The 21,287-nt window shown below is 41.7% G+C and overlaps 1 protein-coding gene across 1 annotated transcript in view; it reads left to right on the top strand.

The window, feature by feature from the left end:
* Positions 1-17,101: 17,101 nt before the first annotated feature.
* The window catches only part of LOC126108116 (uncharacterized), a 212,891-nt gene continuing 208,705 nt past the window's right edge, over positions 17,102-21,287 (top strand). Inside the window, exon 1 of the mRNA XM_049913347.1 lies at positions 17,102-17,273. Coding sequence (XP_049769304.1) covers positions 17,106-17,273 — 168 coding nt within the window. The 5' untranslated portion in view covers positions 17,102-17,105. The remainder of the gene's footprint in view (positions 17,274-21,287) is intronic.

Genomic DNA, 21,287 nt, shown 5'->3' with positions numbered 1-21,287 from the left:
TGAATGTGTTAACTACACAGAAAACTACAATGAAGTTGTGTGCAAATTTTACTGATAAAATTCCGAAAGATACGCTTATTTATGTGGTAATGTATGGTAAAAAGAATTTGACATATGATTCGCAGCATAGAATTTTAGTTGAAAATTTTTAGTTTTTGTTTTTGCATCTGTTTATAAAAAATTTTAGTAGCTAGTGTGTGCAGTCTCACAGTTTATAATACTATGAAGGACATCATTAAAAAATAACTTGCAACTGCACCCAAGTGACCCACTTACTACTGGCACGGTTGACAAACCACTCCACGCATACAATTCCCTTGATCCTCCACCTGCCTTTAGAGATATAATCCGTTTCATAACATTAACGCTGAAAAATATCCATAATTATGAAAGATCTCACATCCTACAACACTAACCGTTACGACCCGCTCCATCTTACATCTCAATACCTATGCCACATATTCCCAAAATCAAGCCCCTTTGATTTGAGATCGTCTAGAAACATTAGTCTAACCTGCTCATCAAACTACAAAATATCTTTTCCTTCTGCTCTAATAAACATCTTTTTATACATATCATCCAACAACAAGAAATCCATGCCCTCTTCCTCAACAAAACCTTTCTCCAAAGTCACCATTCCACCTGCATGTCCCCTTGCATCTTACATCACACTGATAATCCCCATTCTACTGTCCGTGGTGGAGTGGCCATCGCCCATCTCCGAAATGTGCCCTCTACTCCCAAACCGCTACTCAGTGATGCAACTGAGCACCTCATCCTCACCATCTTTATCCCGCAACTCACATTAACCCTTGCCACTATCTACATCTGCCCTAAACATACCGCCTGTTACGATTTCCTGACCGCTGCAGACCGAACTTTTACCACATACATAATAGCAGCCAACCTTAACCTTCATTCCTGCACACAGGCCGAAAAATGGCGGTTTATCAACCTTCCCTATGACCACAATATCTATCTCCCTGTTCACACTTGTCCTGACACAGATATTATCCCCGATGCCATTACTGTCTCCCCCAACCTCTTGAGGTGCACTACAGCAGAAGCCCTAGATCCAACTGCGAGCGATAACCTACCTCCTAATCATCCACCCTGATATATCCAGGACTATTCCCATGCAAACGCGAATGCATACCATGCCCAAATTCATACCATAATATAAAGCCATGATTCCAACTTCAAAATCCTGATGATATCGAAAGGGAGGCTGACTTCACACATTGGAACGTCTTGGATGCCATTTCTCACGATATCCTTTTTCTACTACGACCTTCCTACTCTTCCTCCATGTGCTCTTGTCCCGCTCCAGAAATCCCATCATACATACAGAGAATTCCTTCATACTCATGACTGGGACACGCTCACACGCCACTGACAGCTCCAGTGACACGTTTGCAGTTACTTACTAGCCAAACGATGTTGGCACTGGCACATGACATGCACTAAACTATACAAAACAACTGTAAACTTTACGAAGTATTGGAAAGCATTCCACAGACTCTCCAGAAACAACCCCATTCCCACCTATTCCATCTTACATAACAACAGACCACTTCCAGGCAACATCACCAAAGCCAACCACTTCACATCCTACCTGGAAGATACATTCACCATCCAACTCGTTCCAACTCTGATTACTCAATGGACCCTTCTGTGTATGAATGTACCAATGCAACTATCCCAACTCACACACCAAACTTCCAGTACTTCACACAGCAGTCCACGAACAGTACCAAACATACCAATAACAGCTGATGACATCACATGAACACTTGCTAAAAAGTGAACACTGTGTCTGGTCATGATACACTTACCTACTGCCGCCTTAGGGAATGTCCCAGAACTTATTACGAAACCCTTTTCATCCTTTAGAGTACCATCGTGTACACAGATTATTACCAAGAGCAGTGAAAAACGTCCAGGGTCCTCCTGCTTCTGAAACCTGATAAGCCACCCTTGCACACCTCATCATATCGATCTATCAGACTCATGTCAGTTTACAGCGAAATACTTGAAACTATTCCTACCCAACGATCCATCAGCATCTTGTAAACCACCTACCCATTTCCAATACCCAATGTGGCTTTCGTCCCAGGTATTCCATTGACAACTAACGGGTTTACCTTACTCACCTAATCTCCCAATAACTGAATAAATCGAAGTCTGTCATATTTGTCTTCCTTAATATCCGGAAAGCCTTCCACTGGGTATGGCATTCTGGACTGATCTTCAAGCTACAATCCTATGCCCTCCCAGTTAATTACATCTGTCTTAAAGCATCCTTCCTTCAGCATCGTCCTACATTTGTCACCATCAAACATGCCTGCTCCCACAACTTTCACCGTGCTGAAGGTGCGCCTCAGGGCTCTGTCCTCTCATTCCTTCTTTACGACCTGTACACTGTAGACATTTCCAAAACGACAGCCTGGCATACCTCCTGCAACATGCTGACAATACCGTCTATCTAGCCACTCATCATACCCTTCAACTCTCCTATGCCTCCCTCCAACACAACCTGAATCCTAATTGAGTGATGCAATTCATGGAAACTTCAAGTAAACCCACAGAAAAGCCAAGCCATCATCTCTGGTCGCACTGCTCAGAATTTCCATCTCTCTGTTTACAACAAACCTATCCCTCTGATTAACACAGTAAAATATTCAGAACTTCCTATCAACAGGAAAATAACATGGAACGCACATCTCCTTACCATCCAACACAAATCCCGAAACAAACTAAAACTATTAACAGGCCACATATGTGATCTACATCCTTCTACCATTATCCTCACCGATACATCCCTCATCTGCCTCATCCTAACCTACACTACGTTTACTTGGATCTCTGCCTTACCTAAACTCTACAAGTCCCTGAAATCCTCGAAAGACACACACACACTGCCTTGCCTTTAGCATCTGCGTACCTTCTCCAATTCGCATCCTGTACCAATTCATCCACTTCCCACACCTTCTTCTCTTCCTAAAGCACCTTCGGATCCAATATATTAATCACAAAACCCAGTCCCAGCACCCAGTTTTCCACCCAATAATCACCAATCCAAGTATCCTGCTGTGTCACTACATCCAAATGCCACCTTCCATGCACCTCCATCCATTATCTATTCTCCCCCGCCGGAATTTTAGCCAATTCCCATTCCCCAATGATGAAATCTGTCCCAATATGTACCCCTCACTCCAATCCTAATCACAATGCTCCAGCACACAACATTCTCCAATTTTTTCCTTCCCCCATCATCTGCCTTGCTGACCTTCAGTCGCTACCTGCAGTTCTACAGGGTCCCATAGTCATATTCGTCTCACACCTTCATCATGGTAATTTTTTATTGTGTCATCTTGCATCACTATTACACCATGTCATCACTCAGGTTCAAGAGTGACTATTGTAACTGTATTAAGAAATCATCAAACAAGTTTTAAAAACAATCAGTCTCTTCATCTAAGTGTATTTTACAAATCCTTGTTTATTGTCACTTTTTTAATGTAAAAATGGTCACTATCATGCACCTATGTATTTTTACAAAATCGTAACATAGTATCATTTTTTACATGTTTTACCAATTTTTAATTACAGATTTTGTAATCTTTGACTGAGGAACTGTTTTTTCCACCACCAGCCCAGCCCTGTTGTGGGGAATTGAAATAACAATAAAGAAAAAAGTCCATATTTGTACGAAAATGATTTTTATTGGACTCAAATGGTTTGCAGCTTGTATGTTAGATAAGGAAGACAAAAGTGCAAAACAACACAAGAAAAGAATGTGCCCCCACAATATGTCATTCTGTGATACAGAAGGAGAATTTCACACATTACACAAGGAGCTCAAGGAATGCCATGTATTGGGAGGAAATGGGCTTGTGAGTCATGTGATCAATGATACATGGATGACATCAGCTGTCAAAACTTTCCTCCTGAGAAACCTTGACAATGCTGTGATGGGATGGGATGACCGAAGTGAATGCTGTGATTTGAAATGCATTGGAGAATGTTTTGACGGGAGGGTACGTGGTGTGACATGATCTGATGTGATGGCCAGTGTGAGTTGGCCTTTATCCTGCATATATAGAGAAGATGACGAACAAGATATTTATATACCCAATGACTCCCTAGTATTCATGGAATTGATTTCAACAACTACTGTTTCCGGAAAGCTATAACTTTATTCACTAATGACTGAATACGTCCTGTCCAAGGAGCGAGATTTAAAAAAAAATAAAGAACACAAACATAACAAAGAATAAAAAACAGTCTCTGTTTGCTTTCACAGAATAAACAACAATGTGCATTGTGCACACCGCCCACTGCGGTAGAGTGGAGCTCTACGGAGGTAGGGATACTTGTGTGATATGAATCTGTGGCTCCTCCTCCAAGGCTGTCAGATACGTTGAGGGCAGTAGGTTCTCTACCCATGTCGTCTCTTCTTCCTGCCATACCAATGGTACAGGACCATCTGTATCTGCCTTTGCTGTCCTGTCTCTCTCTCAGGCAGCATGTGGGCATGTTTCCCTCAGTCTATGGAGACCCTTTGCTCCTTTCCATAAAACTCTGTCTCTCGTTAATACCTTGTACGGCCCAGAGTAAGTTGTTTCTAGGGGTGATTGTATTGCATCTATCTGTAAGCAAACATGGGAACAGTGCCCCGTATCTCTGTATACAAACTGGGTGCACACTCATTGCTAAGAACATGGAGCCAGATGCAGTACAGAAATGTGTTCTCGCACATGGTGCAGAATGTAGGGCATCCCTCTCTCCATTGCTTCTGAAGGTGCAGCAAAAATTTCTGCTGGCAGGCATAAGGCATTCCATATTTCAACTCTGCTGTGAAAGCTCCTAAATTTGGATTGCAAATGGTCTGGAATCCCAACACCGCTGCTAAGCCTGCATTCTAATTCTTGGCGTGGCACATCGAGGCAGCCTTCAAGGTCCTGCGCCAATGCCATTACTTTCTGGGTGGTAGGCTGTCACGTGGTGGTGCTGGAATCCACACAATTTTGCCAGCTCTAAGTATAAGGTCGATTCAGACTGGCAGCTCTGGTCTGTGGTCACATGCAAGGGCCAACCAAAACGAGCAATCCAAGTCGTCAAAAACACTTGCACCACCATCTCTGTCAATATGTCAGCCAATGGCACTGCTTCTGGCCATTGCATGAACTGGTCTAAGCAGTAAACAAATAACGGTACCCTACCCTTCGGAGGGTGGCAGCAGTCCTGTAATGTCTAGCTGAATGTGTGCTAACCACTCTGTAGATGATAGAAACTCTTGTACTGGTTTGTCCACATGTCGTCTGATCTTGCATTTTTGGCATGCCATGCTCGGCCAAACAAACACATTTTTGCCCACCTACAGCAGTCTTTTTTAATGCTTGGCCACACAAAACGGCCCATCAGCAGTATTACATTACTGTTCACACTGAGTTGCTCTAGCTCGTGGATGCTACTGATGGCTTCTGCAGCTTTTCAGGTTTGTCTCATGAAACGTGGCACCAAATGCTAATCTTTATCTGCACTGGCCTCACTTTCTGGAGTTTCAGTTCAGTAGTGGTGTCCTGCCAGCACTCTCGTAGTTGAGTGTCTGTGGTCTGTGCAGTTGCCAATGGTTCATAGTCTGTTGTCTGAGAGATGATATTGATCCTTGACCAGAAATCTGCCACAACGTTTTCTGCTCCCTTTATACGGCGCAAACCTGTCATGCACTGCCAAGAAACTCTAATTTTCCGGCTTGTCATGGAGAGCAGTCGTCATTAGATTTTCTGAATATGAGTGTGATAGATTTGTGGTCTGTATAATGCTCTAGCCTCAACTAGGGACAAAAATACTTTACAGCTTCATGTATTGCCAGAAGTTCTCTGTCATATGTACTCCATTTGACCTGCACTGCTGTGAGTTTCCGTGAAAAGAAACCCAGAGGCTGCCAATTGACAGAGGGCTGCTCCTATTGCCTACTGACTTGTGTCAACCACTATAGTCAACAGAGCATGCAATACCGGGCGTGCTGCTGCCAATGGTGCCTGCACCTCAGCTGCCAGTGGCAGTTATCAACAGTAGGAATTTACTGTTCCTAAAAATCTTCTAACTTCTTAGTAATATGTTGGTTGAAGTATTTCTTTAGTAACGGCTATTTTATCTGTCAGGGGTCATACTCCATCTGACGACACTTTGTGACCCAAAAATGTCACCTGCTGCTATTAGAAGGTGCATTTCTTCTCATTGATAACTATTCCACATTGTTTAATTCTTTCGGTAACGGTCCTGAAGGGTCCTTTATGCAACTGTTTTGTCTCTGAGTGCACCAATATATCGTCTATGTACACGGAACGACAGTTTAAAACCCGTATTATCTCGTCCAAACAACTGCTGCCATGTCTGCACTCTGCTTTAAGGTCAAAAGGCATTCAGACGTACTCCAAGAACCCAAAAGGTGTTGTGACTGCATCCCTAGTATATCCACATCTAAGACCGATATCTGATGGTATGCCTTCTTACAGTCAATCGTACTAAAGATTGTCAATCCTAGGAAGACATTAATAAAATCCCTGAGTGTGGGTGCCATAAATGTCCAAGTACCGTCCTTCTTTTTTACTAAGTGTAACAGCCTTGCCCACGGGCTGTCAGAACTACATAGCACACCTGCTTGTAACAAATCCTCGAATTTGCCCTTTGCCACTATAAAGCAATCTAGAGGTAACGTTCTTGATCATAGTGATGTTCAAATGTTCAAATGTGTGTGAAATCTTATGGGACTTAACTGCTGAGGTCATCAGTCCCTAAGCGTACACTCTAACTAACCTAAATTATTCTAAGGACAAACACACACACCCATGCCTGAGGGAGGACTCGAACCTCCACCGGGACCAGCTGCACGGACCATGACTGCAGCGCCTTAGATCATAATGATACTGGCTGACCAGGCATGGCTCTAATGTGGTGCACTGTGTTATGTGAGAGCGTCAGCTGAAGTGCCCTTGTGCTGCCATTTTCGTCCTGTGCCACCTCTTTGTGCATGCAGCCTATGGTGCAATGTATGTCTCATCCAGACGAACCTATAACGACTTCATCATCTCTTTTAATTGTGTAGTACAGGTATTTATCTCGATTCTCATTACACAGGAAGTCGGCGACTAATATCGCCTCTGACGCTTCTCCAGGAACAAAATTCCACTGGTAACTTTATCTAAATCCTCAGTCCACTACCATTTTGTAGGTGCCATAAGTTGTTATCGGTGACACATTTGCCACTGTGATGTCCACCTGTGAGGTTGTGGTTGTAGTCTGATAGTCTTTGACTGGCAGTGCACTGACATCTGAACCCAAGTCAGTCAGATAGTAATGGCACGACCTCTAACATAAACTGAAGCACCAAAGAAACTGGTGTAGGCATACATATTCAAATACGCAATGCCTATATGAGACAACAAGTATCTGGTACAGTTGTTAGATCAGTTAGTGCTGCTACAGTGGCAGGTTATCAACGTTTAAGTTAGTTTCAACACAGTGTTATAGCCGGCATATGAGCGACGGGACATGGCATCTCCGAGGCAGCAATGGAGCGGGGATTTTCCCATACGACCATTTCACGAGTGTGCCATGAATATCAGGAATCCGGTAAAACACCAAATCTCTGACGTCACTGCACCCGGTAAAAGATCCTGCAAGAACAGGACCAACGACGAGTGAAGAGAATCGTTCAACGTGACAGAAGTGCAACCCTTACGCAAATTGCTGAAATTACAATTCCGGGCTATCTACAAGTGTCAGTGTGAAAACCATTCAACGAAACATCATCGATATGGCCTTTTCGAGACAAAGGCCCACTCGTATGCTCTTGATGACTGCACAACACAAAGCTTTATGCCTCGCCTGGACTTGTCAACACCAACATTAGAATGTTGATGATTGGGAACATGTTGCCTGGTCGGACGAGTCTCGTTTCAAATTGTATTGAGCATATGGACATGTACAGGTATGGAAAGAACCTCATGAATGCTAGACCCTGCATGTAAGCAGGGGACTGTTCAAGCTAGTGGAGGCTCTGTAATGGTGTGGGACGTGTGCATTTGGAGTGATATGGGACCCCTGATGTGTCTAGAAGTGACTCTGACAGGTGAGAACTATGTAAGCATCCTGTCTGATCACCTGCATCCATTCGTGACCATAGTGCATCCCGACGAACTTGGGCAATTCTAGCAGGACAATGTGACACTCCACATATCCAGAATTGCTACAGAGTGACTCCAGGAACACTCTTCTGAGCTTAAACACTTCTGCTGGTCACCAAACTCCCCAGACATGAACATTATTGAGCATATTTAGTATGCCTTGTTATGTACTGTTCAGAAGAGATCTCCACGCCTTCGTACTCTTATGGATTTATGGGCAGCCCTGTAGTATTCATGATTTCAGTTCCCTCCAGCACTACTTCAGACATTAGTCAAGTTCATGCCACGTCATGTTGCAGCACTTCTGCATGTTCCTGGGGGCCCTACATGATATTAGGCAGGTGTCCCAATTTCTTTGGCTCTTAAGTGTATAACCTCTGTGAAGGGGTGTATCACTCAGCGTCCTGGGTCACTCACCATGCTCACCTCTCTGCTGAAGGAGCTCCCATTGGTTCTTGCGGCTGGCCACAACTACTGCCGGCTGCCGTCGCCATTTTGGTACACATACAGTCTTAGACATCTCATTGCTTTGTCACCGAACTGCCGGTGGTACCAATACATCTCCTCCTGCTGGCTGCCCCTTTTAGTCCTGTTGTTATGTTTATTTTGACCACATGAATACTTCCTGGTCTGTGACAACTGCAACACTTTTTGTTCTGACACGACACTTTGATCTGTAAGGTCATGCAGGTGCTAGGCCAAGTCCCCATCTGTCTTTTCCATATAGCTGCAGTCTTTTGTTATGCGCAACCTTCTGCAACCAGTGTCATACATGCCATATGCGTACTGTCCATTGTCATGTAAACTTTGTGTGCTATCATTACCCATGTCTGGACACCGTGTTTTGCACACTGCCTTGGCTGCACAGGGCTTCTGTGCCAGCCAAATGTGCCAGTGTCATGTCTGATAAGTCTTCTTTTCCGACGATGCCATATAGGTGTCACTAATACTTGGAGAGTGCCCTATCGACCATCTGTTAATTCTTCAACATCTATTGTATGAGCTGTTCAAGTGGTTTAGACATTCCTTAAAAATATGTATCGTCATTCCACATGGTCCGAAATATTATGCCTGTGGTTATAATAACAGCTTTGGCGACCAATGCGATTACCTAATGTCTTCTTCAGTTATTTCACTTTTGCTTGAATGACAGTTCGCCGGCTGCTGTGACCGAGTGGTTCTAGGTGCTTCAGTCCGGAACCGCGCTGCTGCTAAGGTCACAGGTTCGAATCCTGCCTCTGGCATGGATTTGTGTGATGTCCTTAGGTTAGTTAGGTTTCAGTAGTTCTAAGTTCTAGGGAACTGATGACCTCAGAAGTTAACTCCCATAGTGCTCAGAGCCATTTGAACCATTTTTTGAATGACAGTTCAAGCATCGCGAACCAAAGTTCCGGTTTTCCAGGCAGTAACTGCAGCATTCTTACTTTCATCTGTGACTTTCTCATCTGTCGCTAACTTTCGTCTGTGGACTCATCGCTGGACTATTTTGCTCTTCTAGCGCTGATTGCAACTCCCTGATTTGTATTTGTTGCTTGTCTCAAATGCCTACTAACTGTTCCTCTATATACGTTCGTGTCGTCCTCGGACCCAACGATATCGATTGACTCTATATTTTCACTTGTGTATTTCCGCTTGTGTTGCTGGATCACCACTTTATAGCTCTCCTCAGTATCCATGTAATTAATTTCGACAAATATTGTTTCAGGAAAGTTATAACTTTACTTGCATAAGGTTGAATCAGTACCATACAAAGAGTGAAGTTTTTTCAAACAAAGAAAACAAATATAACAAAGAATAAACAACAGTCTCTGTTTTCTTTCACGGAATGAACAACAATGTGCACTGTATGCTCAGTCTGGTGATGGCGATACCCACACACCCAACGAAACACTTGGTATCCATGGATTTTCTCACAATAATTTAGGAATTGTCATGGTAATACAATAGAAATCAGCAGATAAAAATATGTATACACACGGAATATGTAAGTCTCAGTTACCTTCCATTCAGAAGGCTGTTGCAGTCAGCGACTGTTATGTTGACTTGTAAATACCATAATAGATTTCAGCTATCAGTCGTCCTTTTTAAATTTTGTTGGCAGATCTAGATTTCAGCTAGAGACATTTTATGGCATCATCTAGCTATGTACCTCTTGTATTCTTAGCATTGAGAATGTCTAGTCTCTAGTTGAAATCTAGATCTGCCAATAAAATTTAAAAAGGACGACTGAAAGCTAAAATCTATTATTTACAAGAATATATAAGTATGCCTTATGAAAACAAGGCAGGTGGTTGGCCATGGCCTTGCTACAGGAAGCATCCTGGGATTTGTGCATGAATACTTGCTTGTTTTCGTTGTCTGTGAGGATAACGTAGTGGCCATAATATAACGTGATGTCAGTAGCTGATGGCCAATTATGTGTGAAGTTTCAGTTCTTTAGGGTATTATGCCGAAAGCGTTTGTCAGATGAAAGTGCTATAAGTCATACAGTATACACATGCAATTTTGTGCACAACATGGGATTCAACTGCTGTGTTTCTGTTGCCATCGAAATTATAAATCCGAACATGGAGTGAAATTTCACATGTTCCTGTTTCCCAAAAGCGAGGAATCTCTGGACTGCCGCAACACACAGTAATGATTTTGTTCCTACACATCATTCAAGGTTAAATAAGTACGTATGTAGTCAAACAGGTGTCGGATGACATTGCCTAAGGTGTGTCCACAGGATGGCTTTTTTTTTGGGTATAGCTTTGCGCATGTGCATTAATTTGCAACACCACAACTATGCATTCATATTTGTATATACATAATTTAAAAATGGTTCAAATGGCTCTGAGCACTATGGGACTTAACATCTGAGGTCATCAGTCCCCTAGAACTTAGAACTACTTAAACCTAACTGGCCTAAGAACATCACACACATCCATGCCAGAGGCAGTTCCAGACTGAAGCTCCTAGAACCGCTCTGCCACCGCGGCCGACATACATAATTTCCCTAAGTTTTGGAAGACAGCCAAGGTCCTGATAACACCAACACTTCCCTGACATTTGGAGGTCAGCCAAGGTCCTGATGTTCAGGAAGCCAGGAAAAGACCACTCTCTCCCATAAAATTACCAACCCATCAGTCTGCTGTGCCCGCTCAGCAAGATTGTTGAGAAGGTAATACTAAAACGCATCACTAGTCACTGCATCGCCAGTGACACCATAAGACCAGAGCAATTCAGCTTCAGGAATCGCCACTCACAACTTCTCCATGTAGTCGAAAATATAACACATGGCTACAACATGAACAAAGCCACAGGGGCTCTGCTCCTGGATATCTAAAAAGCTTTCGACGATCTCTGACACAATAGCCTTATACACAAACTAAGCAAAGCGGGTTTCCCAGACGGACTCATACATCTCATACATTCATATCTCATGAACAGATGTTTTAACACTGACTTGCAGGGCAAACAATCGATATAACAAGGTATCCCAGCTGGAGTACCCCAGGGAAGCATCCTGGGACCCATCTTGTTCAGCCTGTACATTAATGACTTACCAGCAACACAAAACATGACATTAGCCATTTATGCGGATGAACAGCCATCTTTGTGCAAGATTGGAAACCGTCAAACATAGATTCACGAATACAGATGGCAATCAGAAATGCTGAGCCTTGGGTGGAATGATGAGGTATTAAAGTAAATGTCGACAAGTGTGAAGCAGTTCTCCTCACACGCAGACTGAAAATACTGCGCAAACATCAATACTTTCAACAGGTAACACTGCATACATGCCCAATATGTTTCCGAGAGAAACTCAGTTATCTCGGCATTTGGCTGGACTGGAATCTTACATGGGGGGACTGCAATGAATTTGTTGCAAACAGAGTGCACGTGAGGCTCAAACAACTCTACGCAATGCTCAACAGGGAAAGTACACTGAATAGGAGGGTGTCGAGGTCCATATACATGACACTGATTAGATGTCTGATGACGTACACAGTTCCCGTCTGGGGATACAGAACTCCTACACGCCCATGCACTCCACGCTACACACGCACTGTGGATCTTCACAATGAATACCACATGAAACCCTCAAGGAAGTATTCAAAAAACACGCCACATGACTATACAGAAGCTCGAGAGACTCGAACAACCCTTTCTTCCTTACTCTGATCACAACCATAGGTGTAAGCATATGTGGTCAAAGACTCTAATAGTTAGGGCATAACCACCTATGGCAGGCTAACATACACCCACAAGCGACAATATTGGCAAGCCCCTGCATATCAGCAGTGTTGACTGGATATGCCAGCTGCTATTAAAGCCAACCAGCAAGGTATAGTACGGAAACTGACAAGATCGCACAATGATACACAAACAAAGCACCAATATTACCCTACACTGTGAATCTGATATATGACCTATTGGACAAAAAAATATGATGAACCTAACTGTTACAGGTATGCTGACACTGACTGAGAAATCAACACCAGTACCCAGCGGCAGCCTCCGAGTAAGACCACCGATCAATGTCAAAGGTATCGACCTGCATGATACCCACTACTAACAAAACCTACTCATGCATGACCTGTCGCAGGCAGCAACAAATCCATTACTGCTCTTTCAACCCGACCCAACTGTCGCAGAGGTTTTTTTTCCCTTGGCCCTTGCCTTGGCACTTATTTCCCCTCTGCCCTTCAAACCGCTACCCTTCATTCAACTCTCGACCCATTCTATCTCCAGATGAGCACGTATTAATGGTTAACCTTAAGCAGACGTATGCAAACATTGCAGTACCCACATCCTGTGAGACATCACTTTGGTGAAAAATAGCCCTTATGCAGAGATAGCAGTAGACCTTCTGTGTTGGCCATCATACCAGTGTGGGAGTGGAGGGGCTCCACTTCCTTTTTTTTAAAATATAATTTCTTGAAAATTGAGGCCGTGGGCTGTGCATAATGTGCATCGCTACCCACCTTTGATGGGAATCTTTGTACTTTTTAGCAGACGACATGTAGCTGGAATCCACCAAAACTCTTGTGGAATGCTGCTTCTGAACACTGTTTGAATACAAATTCGAGATATGTTGCCCTGAGTGTCACATATTAGATAAAAAGTCTTCGATAATATTTCTGTAAAGAATAAGACACTGTATATGTGGAATTAGGAAAACTGAAAAGAATAATCCAAAAATTATGATAAGTGCACATCTATGAAAACTGTGGAAGAATATTCCATGCTATGGGGATTTTAAAGCACGACAACTGAGGAACCTGATATATGAACAAAATAAGTGATGGGGTATGTGTAGCTGCTCAACAAACTACTACTAGAAATAGCACAACCTCCGTTTTAGTGGATTCTAAATTCTATTAAATTCCCAAGTTTGCTGGGTTTGAGTATGATAATTTACAGATCATATTTCATGATTAAATACATATGACGTATTTAAAGGAAATTAACGTCCACATAACGACTAAGAACTTCCCTTCATTTTTTCCCAGTTTCAGGAACAATGACTTTTATTTTTATTTCTTTATTTGTGTTCCATTGAACCTATACACAAGAGAATTGCATGGATATTGAATGAGTTATAATTATACGTGAGAATAGTACTTGCAGATGCTAAGAGATACAAATTTTAGTATTGTACAGGAACAAAATATAATAATAATTGCAAGGTTAGGCGTTTTCTACAGTGAAAAGAGGTATAAAACAATCAAATAATAAATTAGAATTATTCTACATTACAAGTTACTAATTTGATGGAATTGAAATGCTTTGTTTTAAAATAAGGAATAGATATTTCAAATGGGTATAGAGTTACTAGCTAGCAAAATTTAATTCCCTGCCTTATTGCTGCAATTTCCCAAGCAGAAAATCCAAAATCTATTTGTGACCTCCTTCTGAAATTTGCAGACAAAATGTCATCAATTAGTATTTCTCGTACCTGTGTTGTTTATATACTTCCTTACCTACAGTAACTTTTGCGTTTCCTTTTTCTGTAGCGTTTTTATCACAATAAACGTAACATAATCTCCCAAACAAAGAAGGGGATTAATAGCAGACTGCTTGCGCAGTGAGGCAACGTGTGGACACGAGAACGCCGATGTGTACATTCCATGGAGGTAAGAATGAGGGGAGATGGTGCTACGTATCCCAACCGTACTACGTTTTGAAGCCATGGGGGCGTGGCTCGCTGCCATGACACTCTGACCAAAACATTGCCAGTGTGCTATAGCGCTGCGTGTATTACAGTCGCTAATTGCACCATATACGCATGTAACGTCATCAGATTGGTTGTTTCAAAGTTTTTGTTTAAAATAAAATCTCGTAAAGGCGAAATTCCGCGTTTCTTCTGATTAAAAATAGTTTTTAATGTAATATTACGAATAGCTAGTCTTCAATGTAAACGATACAATTTTGTTAATTCAGTAATAAACGTGTATCACAAACTAAATAATAGAAACTGAAAACTAAGTTAGCTATACCCTCCCTCCAAGGCCCCATAAATACATCTTGTTTGTAATACATACTGGGGCATTACAGTTACGTTACACTACAGGGAAACACTGTTCATTACCACCAATATTTACTGAAATATGGTACATAGAATGGCAAATCTACACATTGTCCTGTTTAGGCCTATATTTTTCGCCAGTTAATGTAGTGTTAGCTTTTAATTTGGTACATGATGAAGACAAAGTGAGTTACTCAACACTTCGATTATCGACGATACGTACGTATTATACTGAAACGTGAACTTGAAAACTAAGAATTTAATTCTTTGAATTAACATACCTTTTGCAAATGTTTTGGGTGTGTAGGGAAAACTGATGGTACAGCATTTTCACGCAGCCTTACTGTTGAAAGGGAAGTTCGGTCTATGTGCTCTTCTCGGAAATGCTGAGAACATATAGTGCTCCGTTTAGACGCACGGCATTCTCCCACAGAGCTTTCCGACTTTCATTTTTATGAAATCTAAAATCATACAGCAGAAAAACACGCTATAGTACAAGTACCGATATAGCACACGTTCATTCACAATGAAGTTGTAAAATCACACTTAACGAGACAACTTACACATGAAATGTTATTCCCTTCGATTTCGCATCACAATCAGAACGATTCGTACATCCGAACACCACACAAGTCACCATAATAGCGCAAAATCCTTCCAAAAGCGAGCGACAAGTCTATAGCCCGGTCCACACGCAACGATCTGTCTGTGCAGACATCGGCGCAGATGTCTGTACATGCAAAAGATCGCTGCAATTGTGATGTGTTCACACCACACAAACCCCAATCTACTACTCGCCTGCCATCTGTCGGTGTAGAAAAGGAATAGCAGTGGCAAGTGACTACGCTCCCCGTAAACGTCAAAAATTTAATTCATTTATTTTGAAATATAGAAATGGAGGAAGTTCTGTTGTGGTCTGTGTTTCGCAGCTTGTGATGCAAAAAACATTCAGACCAACCGCAGGAAACAGAAAGCGGTCAAAATGGTGTAGACAGTGGCTGCTAAAGCAAAAGCAGTTTTCTCACGTAAATTTACTGCGAGAGTTGCAGGGCGAACCTAACGACTGGCGAAATTATTTGCTGATGGATGTCGAAACTTATAATTATCTCTTAAAGTTTTTAACCCCTCATATTATGAGAAAAAATACTTGTATGAGAAGGGCAATTTCTCCTCATGAACGGCTGGGGGTAACATTAAGATTCCTAGCAACAGGAAGGGGCTACAAGGATTTGGAATTTTCAACTGCAATATAGAAACAAGCGTTGAGTGAAATAATACCCAACACATGTGAAGCTATTTGCGCTGTCCTGAAGGATGAGTTCATGAAAGCAAGTCAAGTAAATTAAGTCTGTCAAGTTACAGATAATATTTTTGGTGTTGTAGGCGTGTTTAAAACACAGTAGGCCCATATTATTAGAGATTATATACCTACATGGCCAATGAGCTATGGTTTACTTTGTTTCTGAGTAGGCATTTTCAGTTCGCTACTGTGTAGAAGCAACCTGTTACAAACTTTTGTTACAGGATACAAAACTCCTACACCAGATTTTCTAGATTTCTGAACTTTGGATAACTGTTTTCGGTAAACAGTTGGCAACGATTTTTTTTTTTTTATTACTGTTACTCTGTTTGCCGAGGCGTCAACTGTCCACAATTTTTCAATTAGAGCATTGTATGCTGCTGTCTTTTTGTCTCGGTCACTATATTCTTTACTGTTATTCTTCCACAAACATGGATCGTTTCTATATATTTCAATGAATTCACTTACAAACTGACGAGTATCAGCTATTTTAATGCCCTGTGCGCACAAATACAAACACTAGACTGAGCAAACAGCTGTTTCGCGCCAGATTTGCGGCGATCTCCTGTCCACACGCTCCAACTTGTCTGCACTGATGTGGTTTGAACCCACAGGTTTGAGAGGTTTTGCTCAAACCTCCAACTCCAACTTCCAGTTTTGCACACACCTCAGGTTGGTGCAAATGTTCTCTTCACACGCAACGATCTGTCTGCGCAGATGTGATGTGCGCAGATATTTGCGCAGACAGATCGTTGCGTGTGGACGGGCCTTATGCACACAAGCTTACAGCAGCAATGTTTTGGTCGGATTGAGATGGCTACCCTCGGCTTCACATGGCTTCGCAGCTGTGACGTCACATGGTACATTCGTTCTTCCCAGAATTTTTTGTAGAAGCCCTTTTATTTCCGGGTGTCTGCGATTGCGCACGATGAAGGAGGCATCGCATGGAGGTATATACCCAATAGCTGCGAGTGACGTCACGAAAATCAGGCGAACAAGTAGCGGCGCGCGAACGACGGTTACAAAAGGCTTGCGTAGCAAATATCTGTTTGTTCTTTTGTGCTGTGCAGTAGCTCTTTAGGCAAATACCAGTTTCATGTTAATCTTTAGAATGGTGAACAAGTGTTGTGTCCCCCGTTGTTCCGGTAATTACAACTGGAACAATAAAGTTCACACTTTCAAATTCCCGAGAGACGACGACATGCGTAGGAAGTGGTTATCTGCGATTAAAAGGGATGGTTTCATTCCTACGAAATATTCTGTGGTGAGTAATTCATTTTTAATCATTTTTTTTTATAACTGTACGGACGGTATGCGACAGTTTGTTTCTTTCGTGGTACTGTAAAAGTTTCAGCTGTGCGATAGGGCTTACGGCATATTTTTCTTCATTTAATTTTTCTGTTGTTTTCATTTTTCCAAAGGTAATGTAGTTTGGGACACGTGTGCAGTAGATTAAAAAACTCAGGAAACGAAAATATACCATTATCGCGTCATAGCTGAGACAAAATTTTTAAATGAATTCATTCCGCTGTAGGCCATTAAAATATTATTTATTGTTCTTGCAATTTCGATACATCATCATTTTCAGACATTGTGGGATGTTGTAAACCACTCAGAAAAGTAAAGCGGTGACATCCCACAATGCTTGAAAATAACAATGTGTCGAAATCGTAATCGCCTAAAGCGGAATGACTTAATTTGAATATTTCGCAAAGGCTGTGGACCCAGTCCTCATTAAAATTCAGACAAGACTGTTGCAGGCCCATTCCTGCACACTTCTAATGCCCGTCTTATACCCCAAAAAACAACGCCAATTGTCAGACGCCAACAGCAACAGAATACAGTTCACATTATAACCCGTGATGAAAATTTAGTAAACGTTACGTAGATGACACACCTCCTACGTCCTGTCTCCGCATTTTTTCGTAGATTCTGTGCCATATGTTTGTCTAGTCATCAAAATACTCGTCAGTGACGTCCATTATCCAATGCACGTTTTTTGAATTTATCTCGTTGTTTTAGTTTCCATGAACTTATTTTATTTGTATGTTATAAATTACTGCAAATTGTAATATTGGTTAGCCTACGTAATTTTGACAGAGCCAGCAAAGTCAGGACTGGCAAACGACGCTTTAGTTATAGAGTATGATGAAATTCTGGTTAAAAGTGGCAGTATGTTTAAATATAGGGTGAACGTGAGCATTAAACTGTGCCATGGATCACTCCATTATGGCAATCATTATTTAGTATTCACATTTGTTGATCTAGTAAACTCTCCCCCAAATGATGATCACCCAACGTAACCTAGACCTCAAGCAATGCTACAGATAAGTCTGTCATCACATGCAAGGTTGCTGGCAGTGGGGATCCATAGGACACTGGAGTCCAATATTTGACAAAAGCCTGTGACATTCATCAGTGTGATGTGTGAGCATGCTCATATTTTCCTTCATAACTAGCCCTACTGTACTGTAAAGAAAGGAGAATTTAGTAAATCAGAGAAAAGTGTTTCATATAAGTTTATTTCCAATAAACAACTAAAGACATGAGCATAATTTTAGTCGTGCTGCTTACTGTAAGAAATGTACTTTCACTATCTCAGTGTAACATTACCCTCCCGCTCTCCTAATCCGACAGAAATCACGCTTTTGGTGTATAACGTAGTATAGTTTGAGATATAGCTTAGGGCGGAAGATGGGACTTTGGTGGGAAAGCAAAAGAATGTTAATGAGATAACGGTTGTGCTAGCAGATTAATCTGTACAGTGGGAATCCAAAGAGCTGTATTCTTGAAGAATCCATGGTATGTGCAAGAGCTGTATGTCACATTGGTATAATAAAGCAGTTTGTCAGGCAACAGATGACTGTCAGGTATAAAACAAATTACAGGGTATGTCTCAAGGTGGTGATTCTTCTGGAAATGTGGAATTCTCATGGAATTACATTCTGCCTGGAAAACTCGGGGAAGTTCAAGAATTTTGTAAAATCGTAGGTTTTTTTTTTTTTTTAAACAACTTATTGAATTTAATTTTATTGAACTTAAAAAGTCACAAATTTTAAAACAGTTAATGCTTCAAAGTGTGTTACCTATTCGAATATTAGTCCATATACATTATTGATATTTATAAATTACAGTTAAACTACAGCCGAGAGGAAAGAAACATCTGCTCGAACTCCCTCCGTTCAGAGTACACACCCTCTGCCTGATCATCACTGCTAATGACAGACTGGATCAAAACAACAGCAAGTAGTTCACTAGTCTTAATCACAACAAGACTCTCATTATGCAATTTCAACCAATCTGTGGTCACCATTTAGCACCATTCATTCAGTCACACATCACGATTCATTAGTTTCCTTATGGGGAGCTTCAGGGATGTGGACTGACTCGATGTTGACAATTGTCCAAGCTTCACTACAAATTCCTTTTTCCTTGATTTGATTCAGTATTACCTCATTTGTTATTCAGTCTACCCACGTAATTTTCAGCACTCTTCCACAGCAACACATTCCCAAAAGCTTCTATTTTCTCTTTATCTTAATTGTATATTGTCCACATTTCACTACTGTTTGAGGCTACGCTTCAGACGAATACCTTCACTAAAGACTTCAAAACAGTTTAGTCTATATTTGATGTTAACAAATTTCTTTTCTTCAGAAAAGCTTTTCTTGCCTTTGCCAGCCTAATTTTACATACTCTCTACTTCGGCTTATTTTCCTGTTCAACTCATCTACTACTTTTCGTGTCTCATTTCCTGATCTAATTTCTTGAGTATTACCAGATTTAATTTGACTACATTTGCTTTCGTTGATGTTGATGTCGTATCCTCCTTACAAGACACTGCCCATTCCATTCCACAGCTCTTCCGAGTCCTTTGCGGTCTCTGACGGAACTGCCGTATCACCAGCAAACCTCACAGTTTTTATTTCTTCTCCCTGAAATTTAATTCCTTCTCCATATTTTTCTTTGGTTTCCTTTACTACTTGCTCAGTGAACAGACTGAATAACATTGAGGATAGCCTACAACCCTATCTCTTTCCCTTCTCAGCCACTACTGCTCTTCACACCCCTCAACTTTTATAACCGCTGTCTGGTTTCTGTACAAGTTGTAAATAGCTTTTTACTCCTGCTATTTTATGCCTGCTACCTTCAGAATTTCAAAGTGGTTATTCCAGTTAACATTGTCACGAGCTTTCTCAAAGTCTCCAAAGCTCTAAACATAGGTTTGCCTTTCCTTAACCTACCTTCTAAGAGAAGTTGTAGGGCTGGTTTTGCCTCGCTTGTTCCTACATTTCTCTGGAATTCAAACTGACCTTCCCAAGCTTTTCTCCATTTTTCTGCAAAGAATTTGTGTTAGTATGTTCCAACCATGATCTATTACATTGGTATTTCAGTAATTTTTACACCTAGTCAGCACCTGCTTTCTTCCTGATTAGAATTGTTACACTCTCCTTGAAGTCTGAGGGTATTCCACCTGTTTTCAGATAGAAGAGTTATGTCATGACTGGCTCTCCCAAGGCTATCAGTAGCCCTAACAGAATGTTTTCTACTCCTGAGGTCTTGTATTGACGTAGTTCTTTCACTGCTCTGCCAAATTCTTCTCGCATTATCATATCACCCATCTCATCCTCATCTGTGTTAACTACGCTTTCTACAATATTGCTTTCAAGTACATCTCAATTGTATAGCTCATTCCACCAGGGGTCCCCACATGACCATCTCGAAGTCTAATGAAATTTGGTGTGAAGGTTCAATATGGTTTTCGGCGGTTATATACCAAATTTTTAAAGAGAAACTACTCGCTTCCTCCTCCTCCTCCCCCTCCTCCCCCCAACCCCCCCTCCTTCTCCATGAACTATGGCCCTTGCTGTTGGTGGGGAGGCTTGCGTGCCTCAGCGATATACAGATAGCCATACCGAAGGTGCAACCACAATGGAGGGGTGTCTGTTGAGAGGCCAGACAAACATGTAGTTCCTGAAGAGGGGCAGCAGCCTTTTCAGTAGTTGCAGAGGCAACAGTCTAGTTGATTGACTGATCTGGCCTTGTAACATTAATCAAAACGGCCTTGCTGTGCTGGTACTGCAAACGGCTGAAACTACAGCCGTAATTTTTTACGAGGGCATGCAGCTCTACTGTATGATTAAATAATGATGGTGTCCTCTTGGGTAAAATATTCAGGAGGTAAAATAGACCCCCATTCGGATCTCCGGGTGGGGACTACTCGAGAGGATGTAGTTATCAGGAGAAAAAAAAACTGGCGTTCTATGGATTGGAGTGT

Source organism: Schistocerca cancellata, chromosome 11 (assembly GCF_023864275.1).
Source record: "Schistocerca cancellata isolate TAMUIC-IGC-003103 chromosome 11, iqSchCanc2.1, whole genome shotgun sequence".
NCBI lineage: Eukaryota > Metazoa > Arthropoda > Insecta > Orthoptera > Acrididae > Schistocerca > Schistocerca cancellata.
This window is presented reverse-complemented; position numbering and strand designations above follow the sequence as displayed.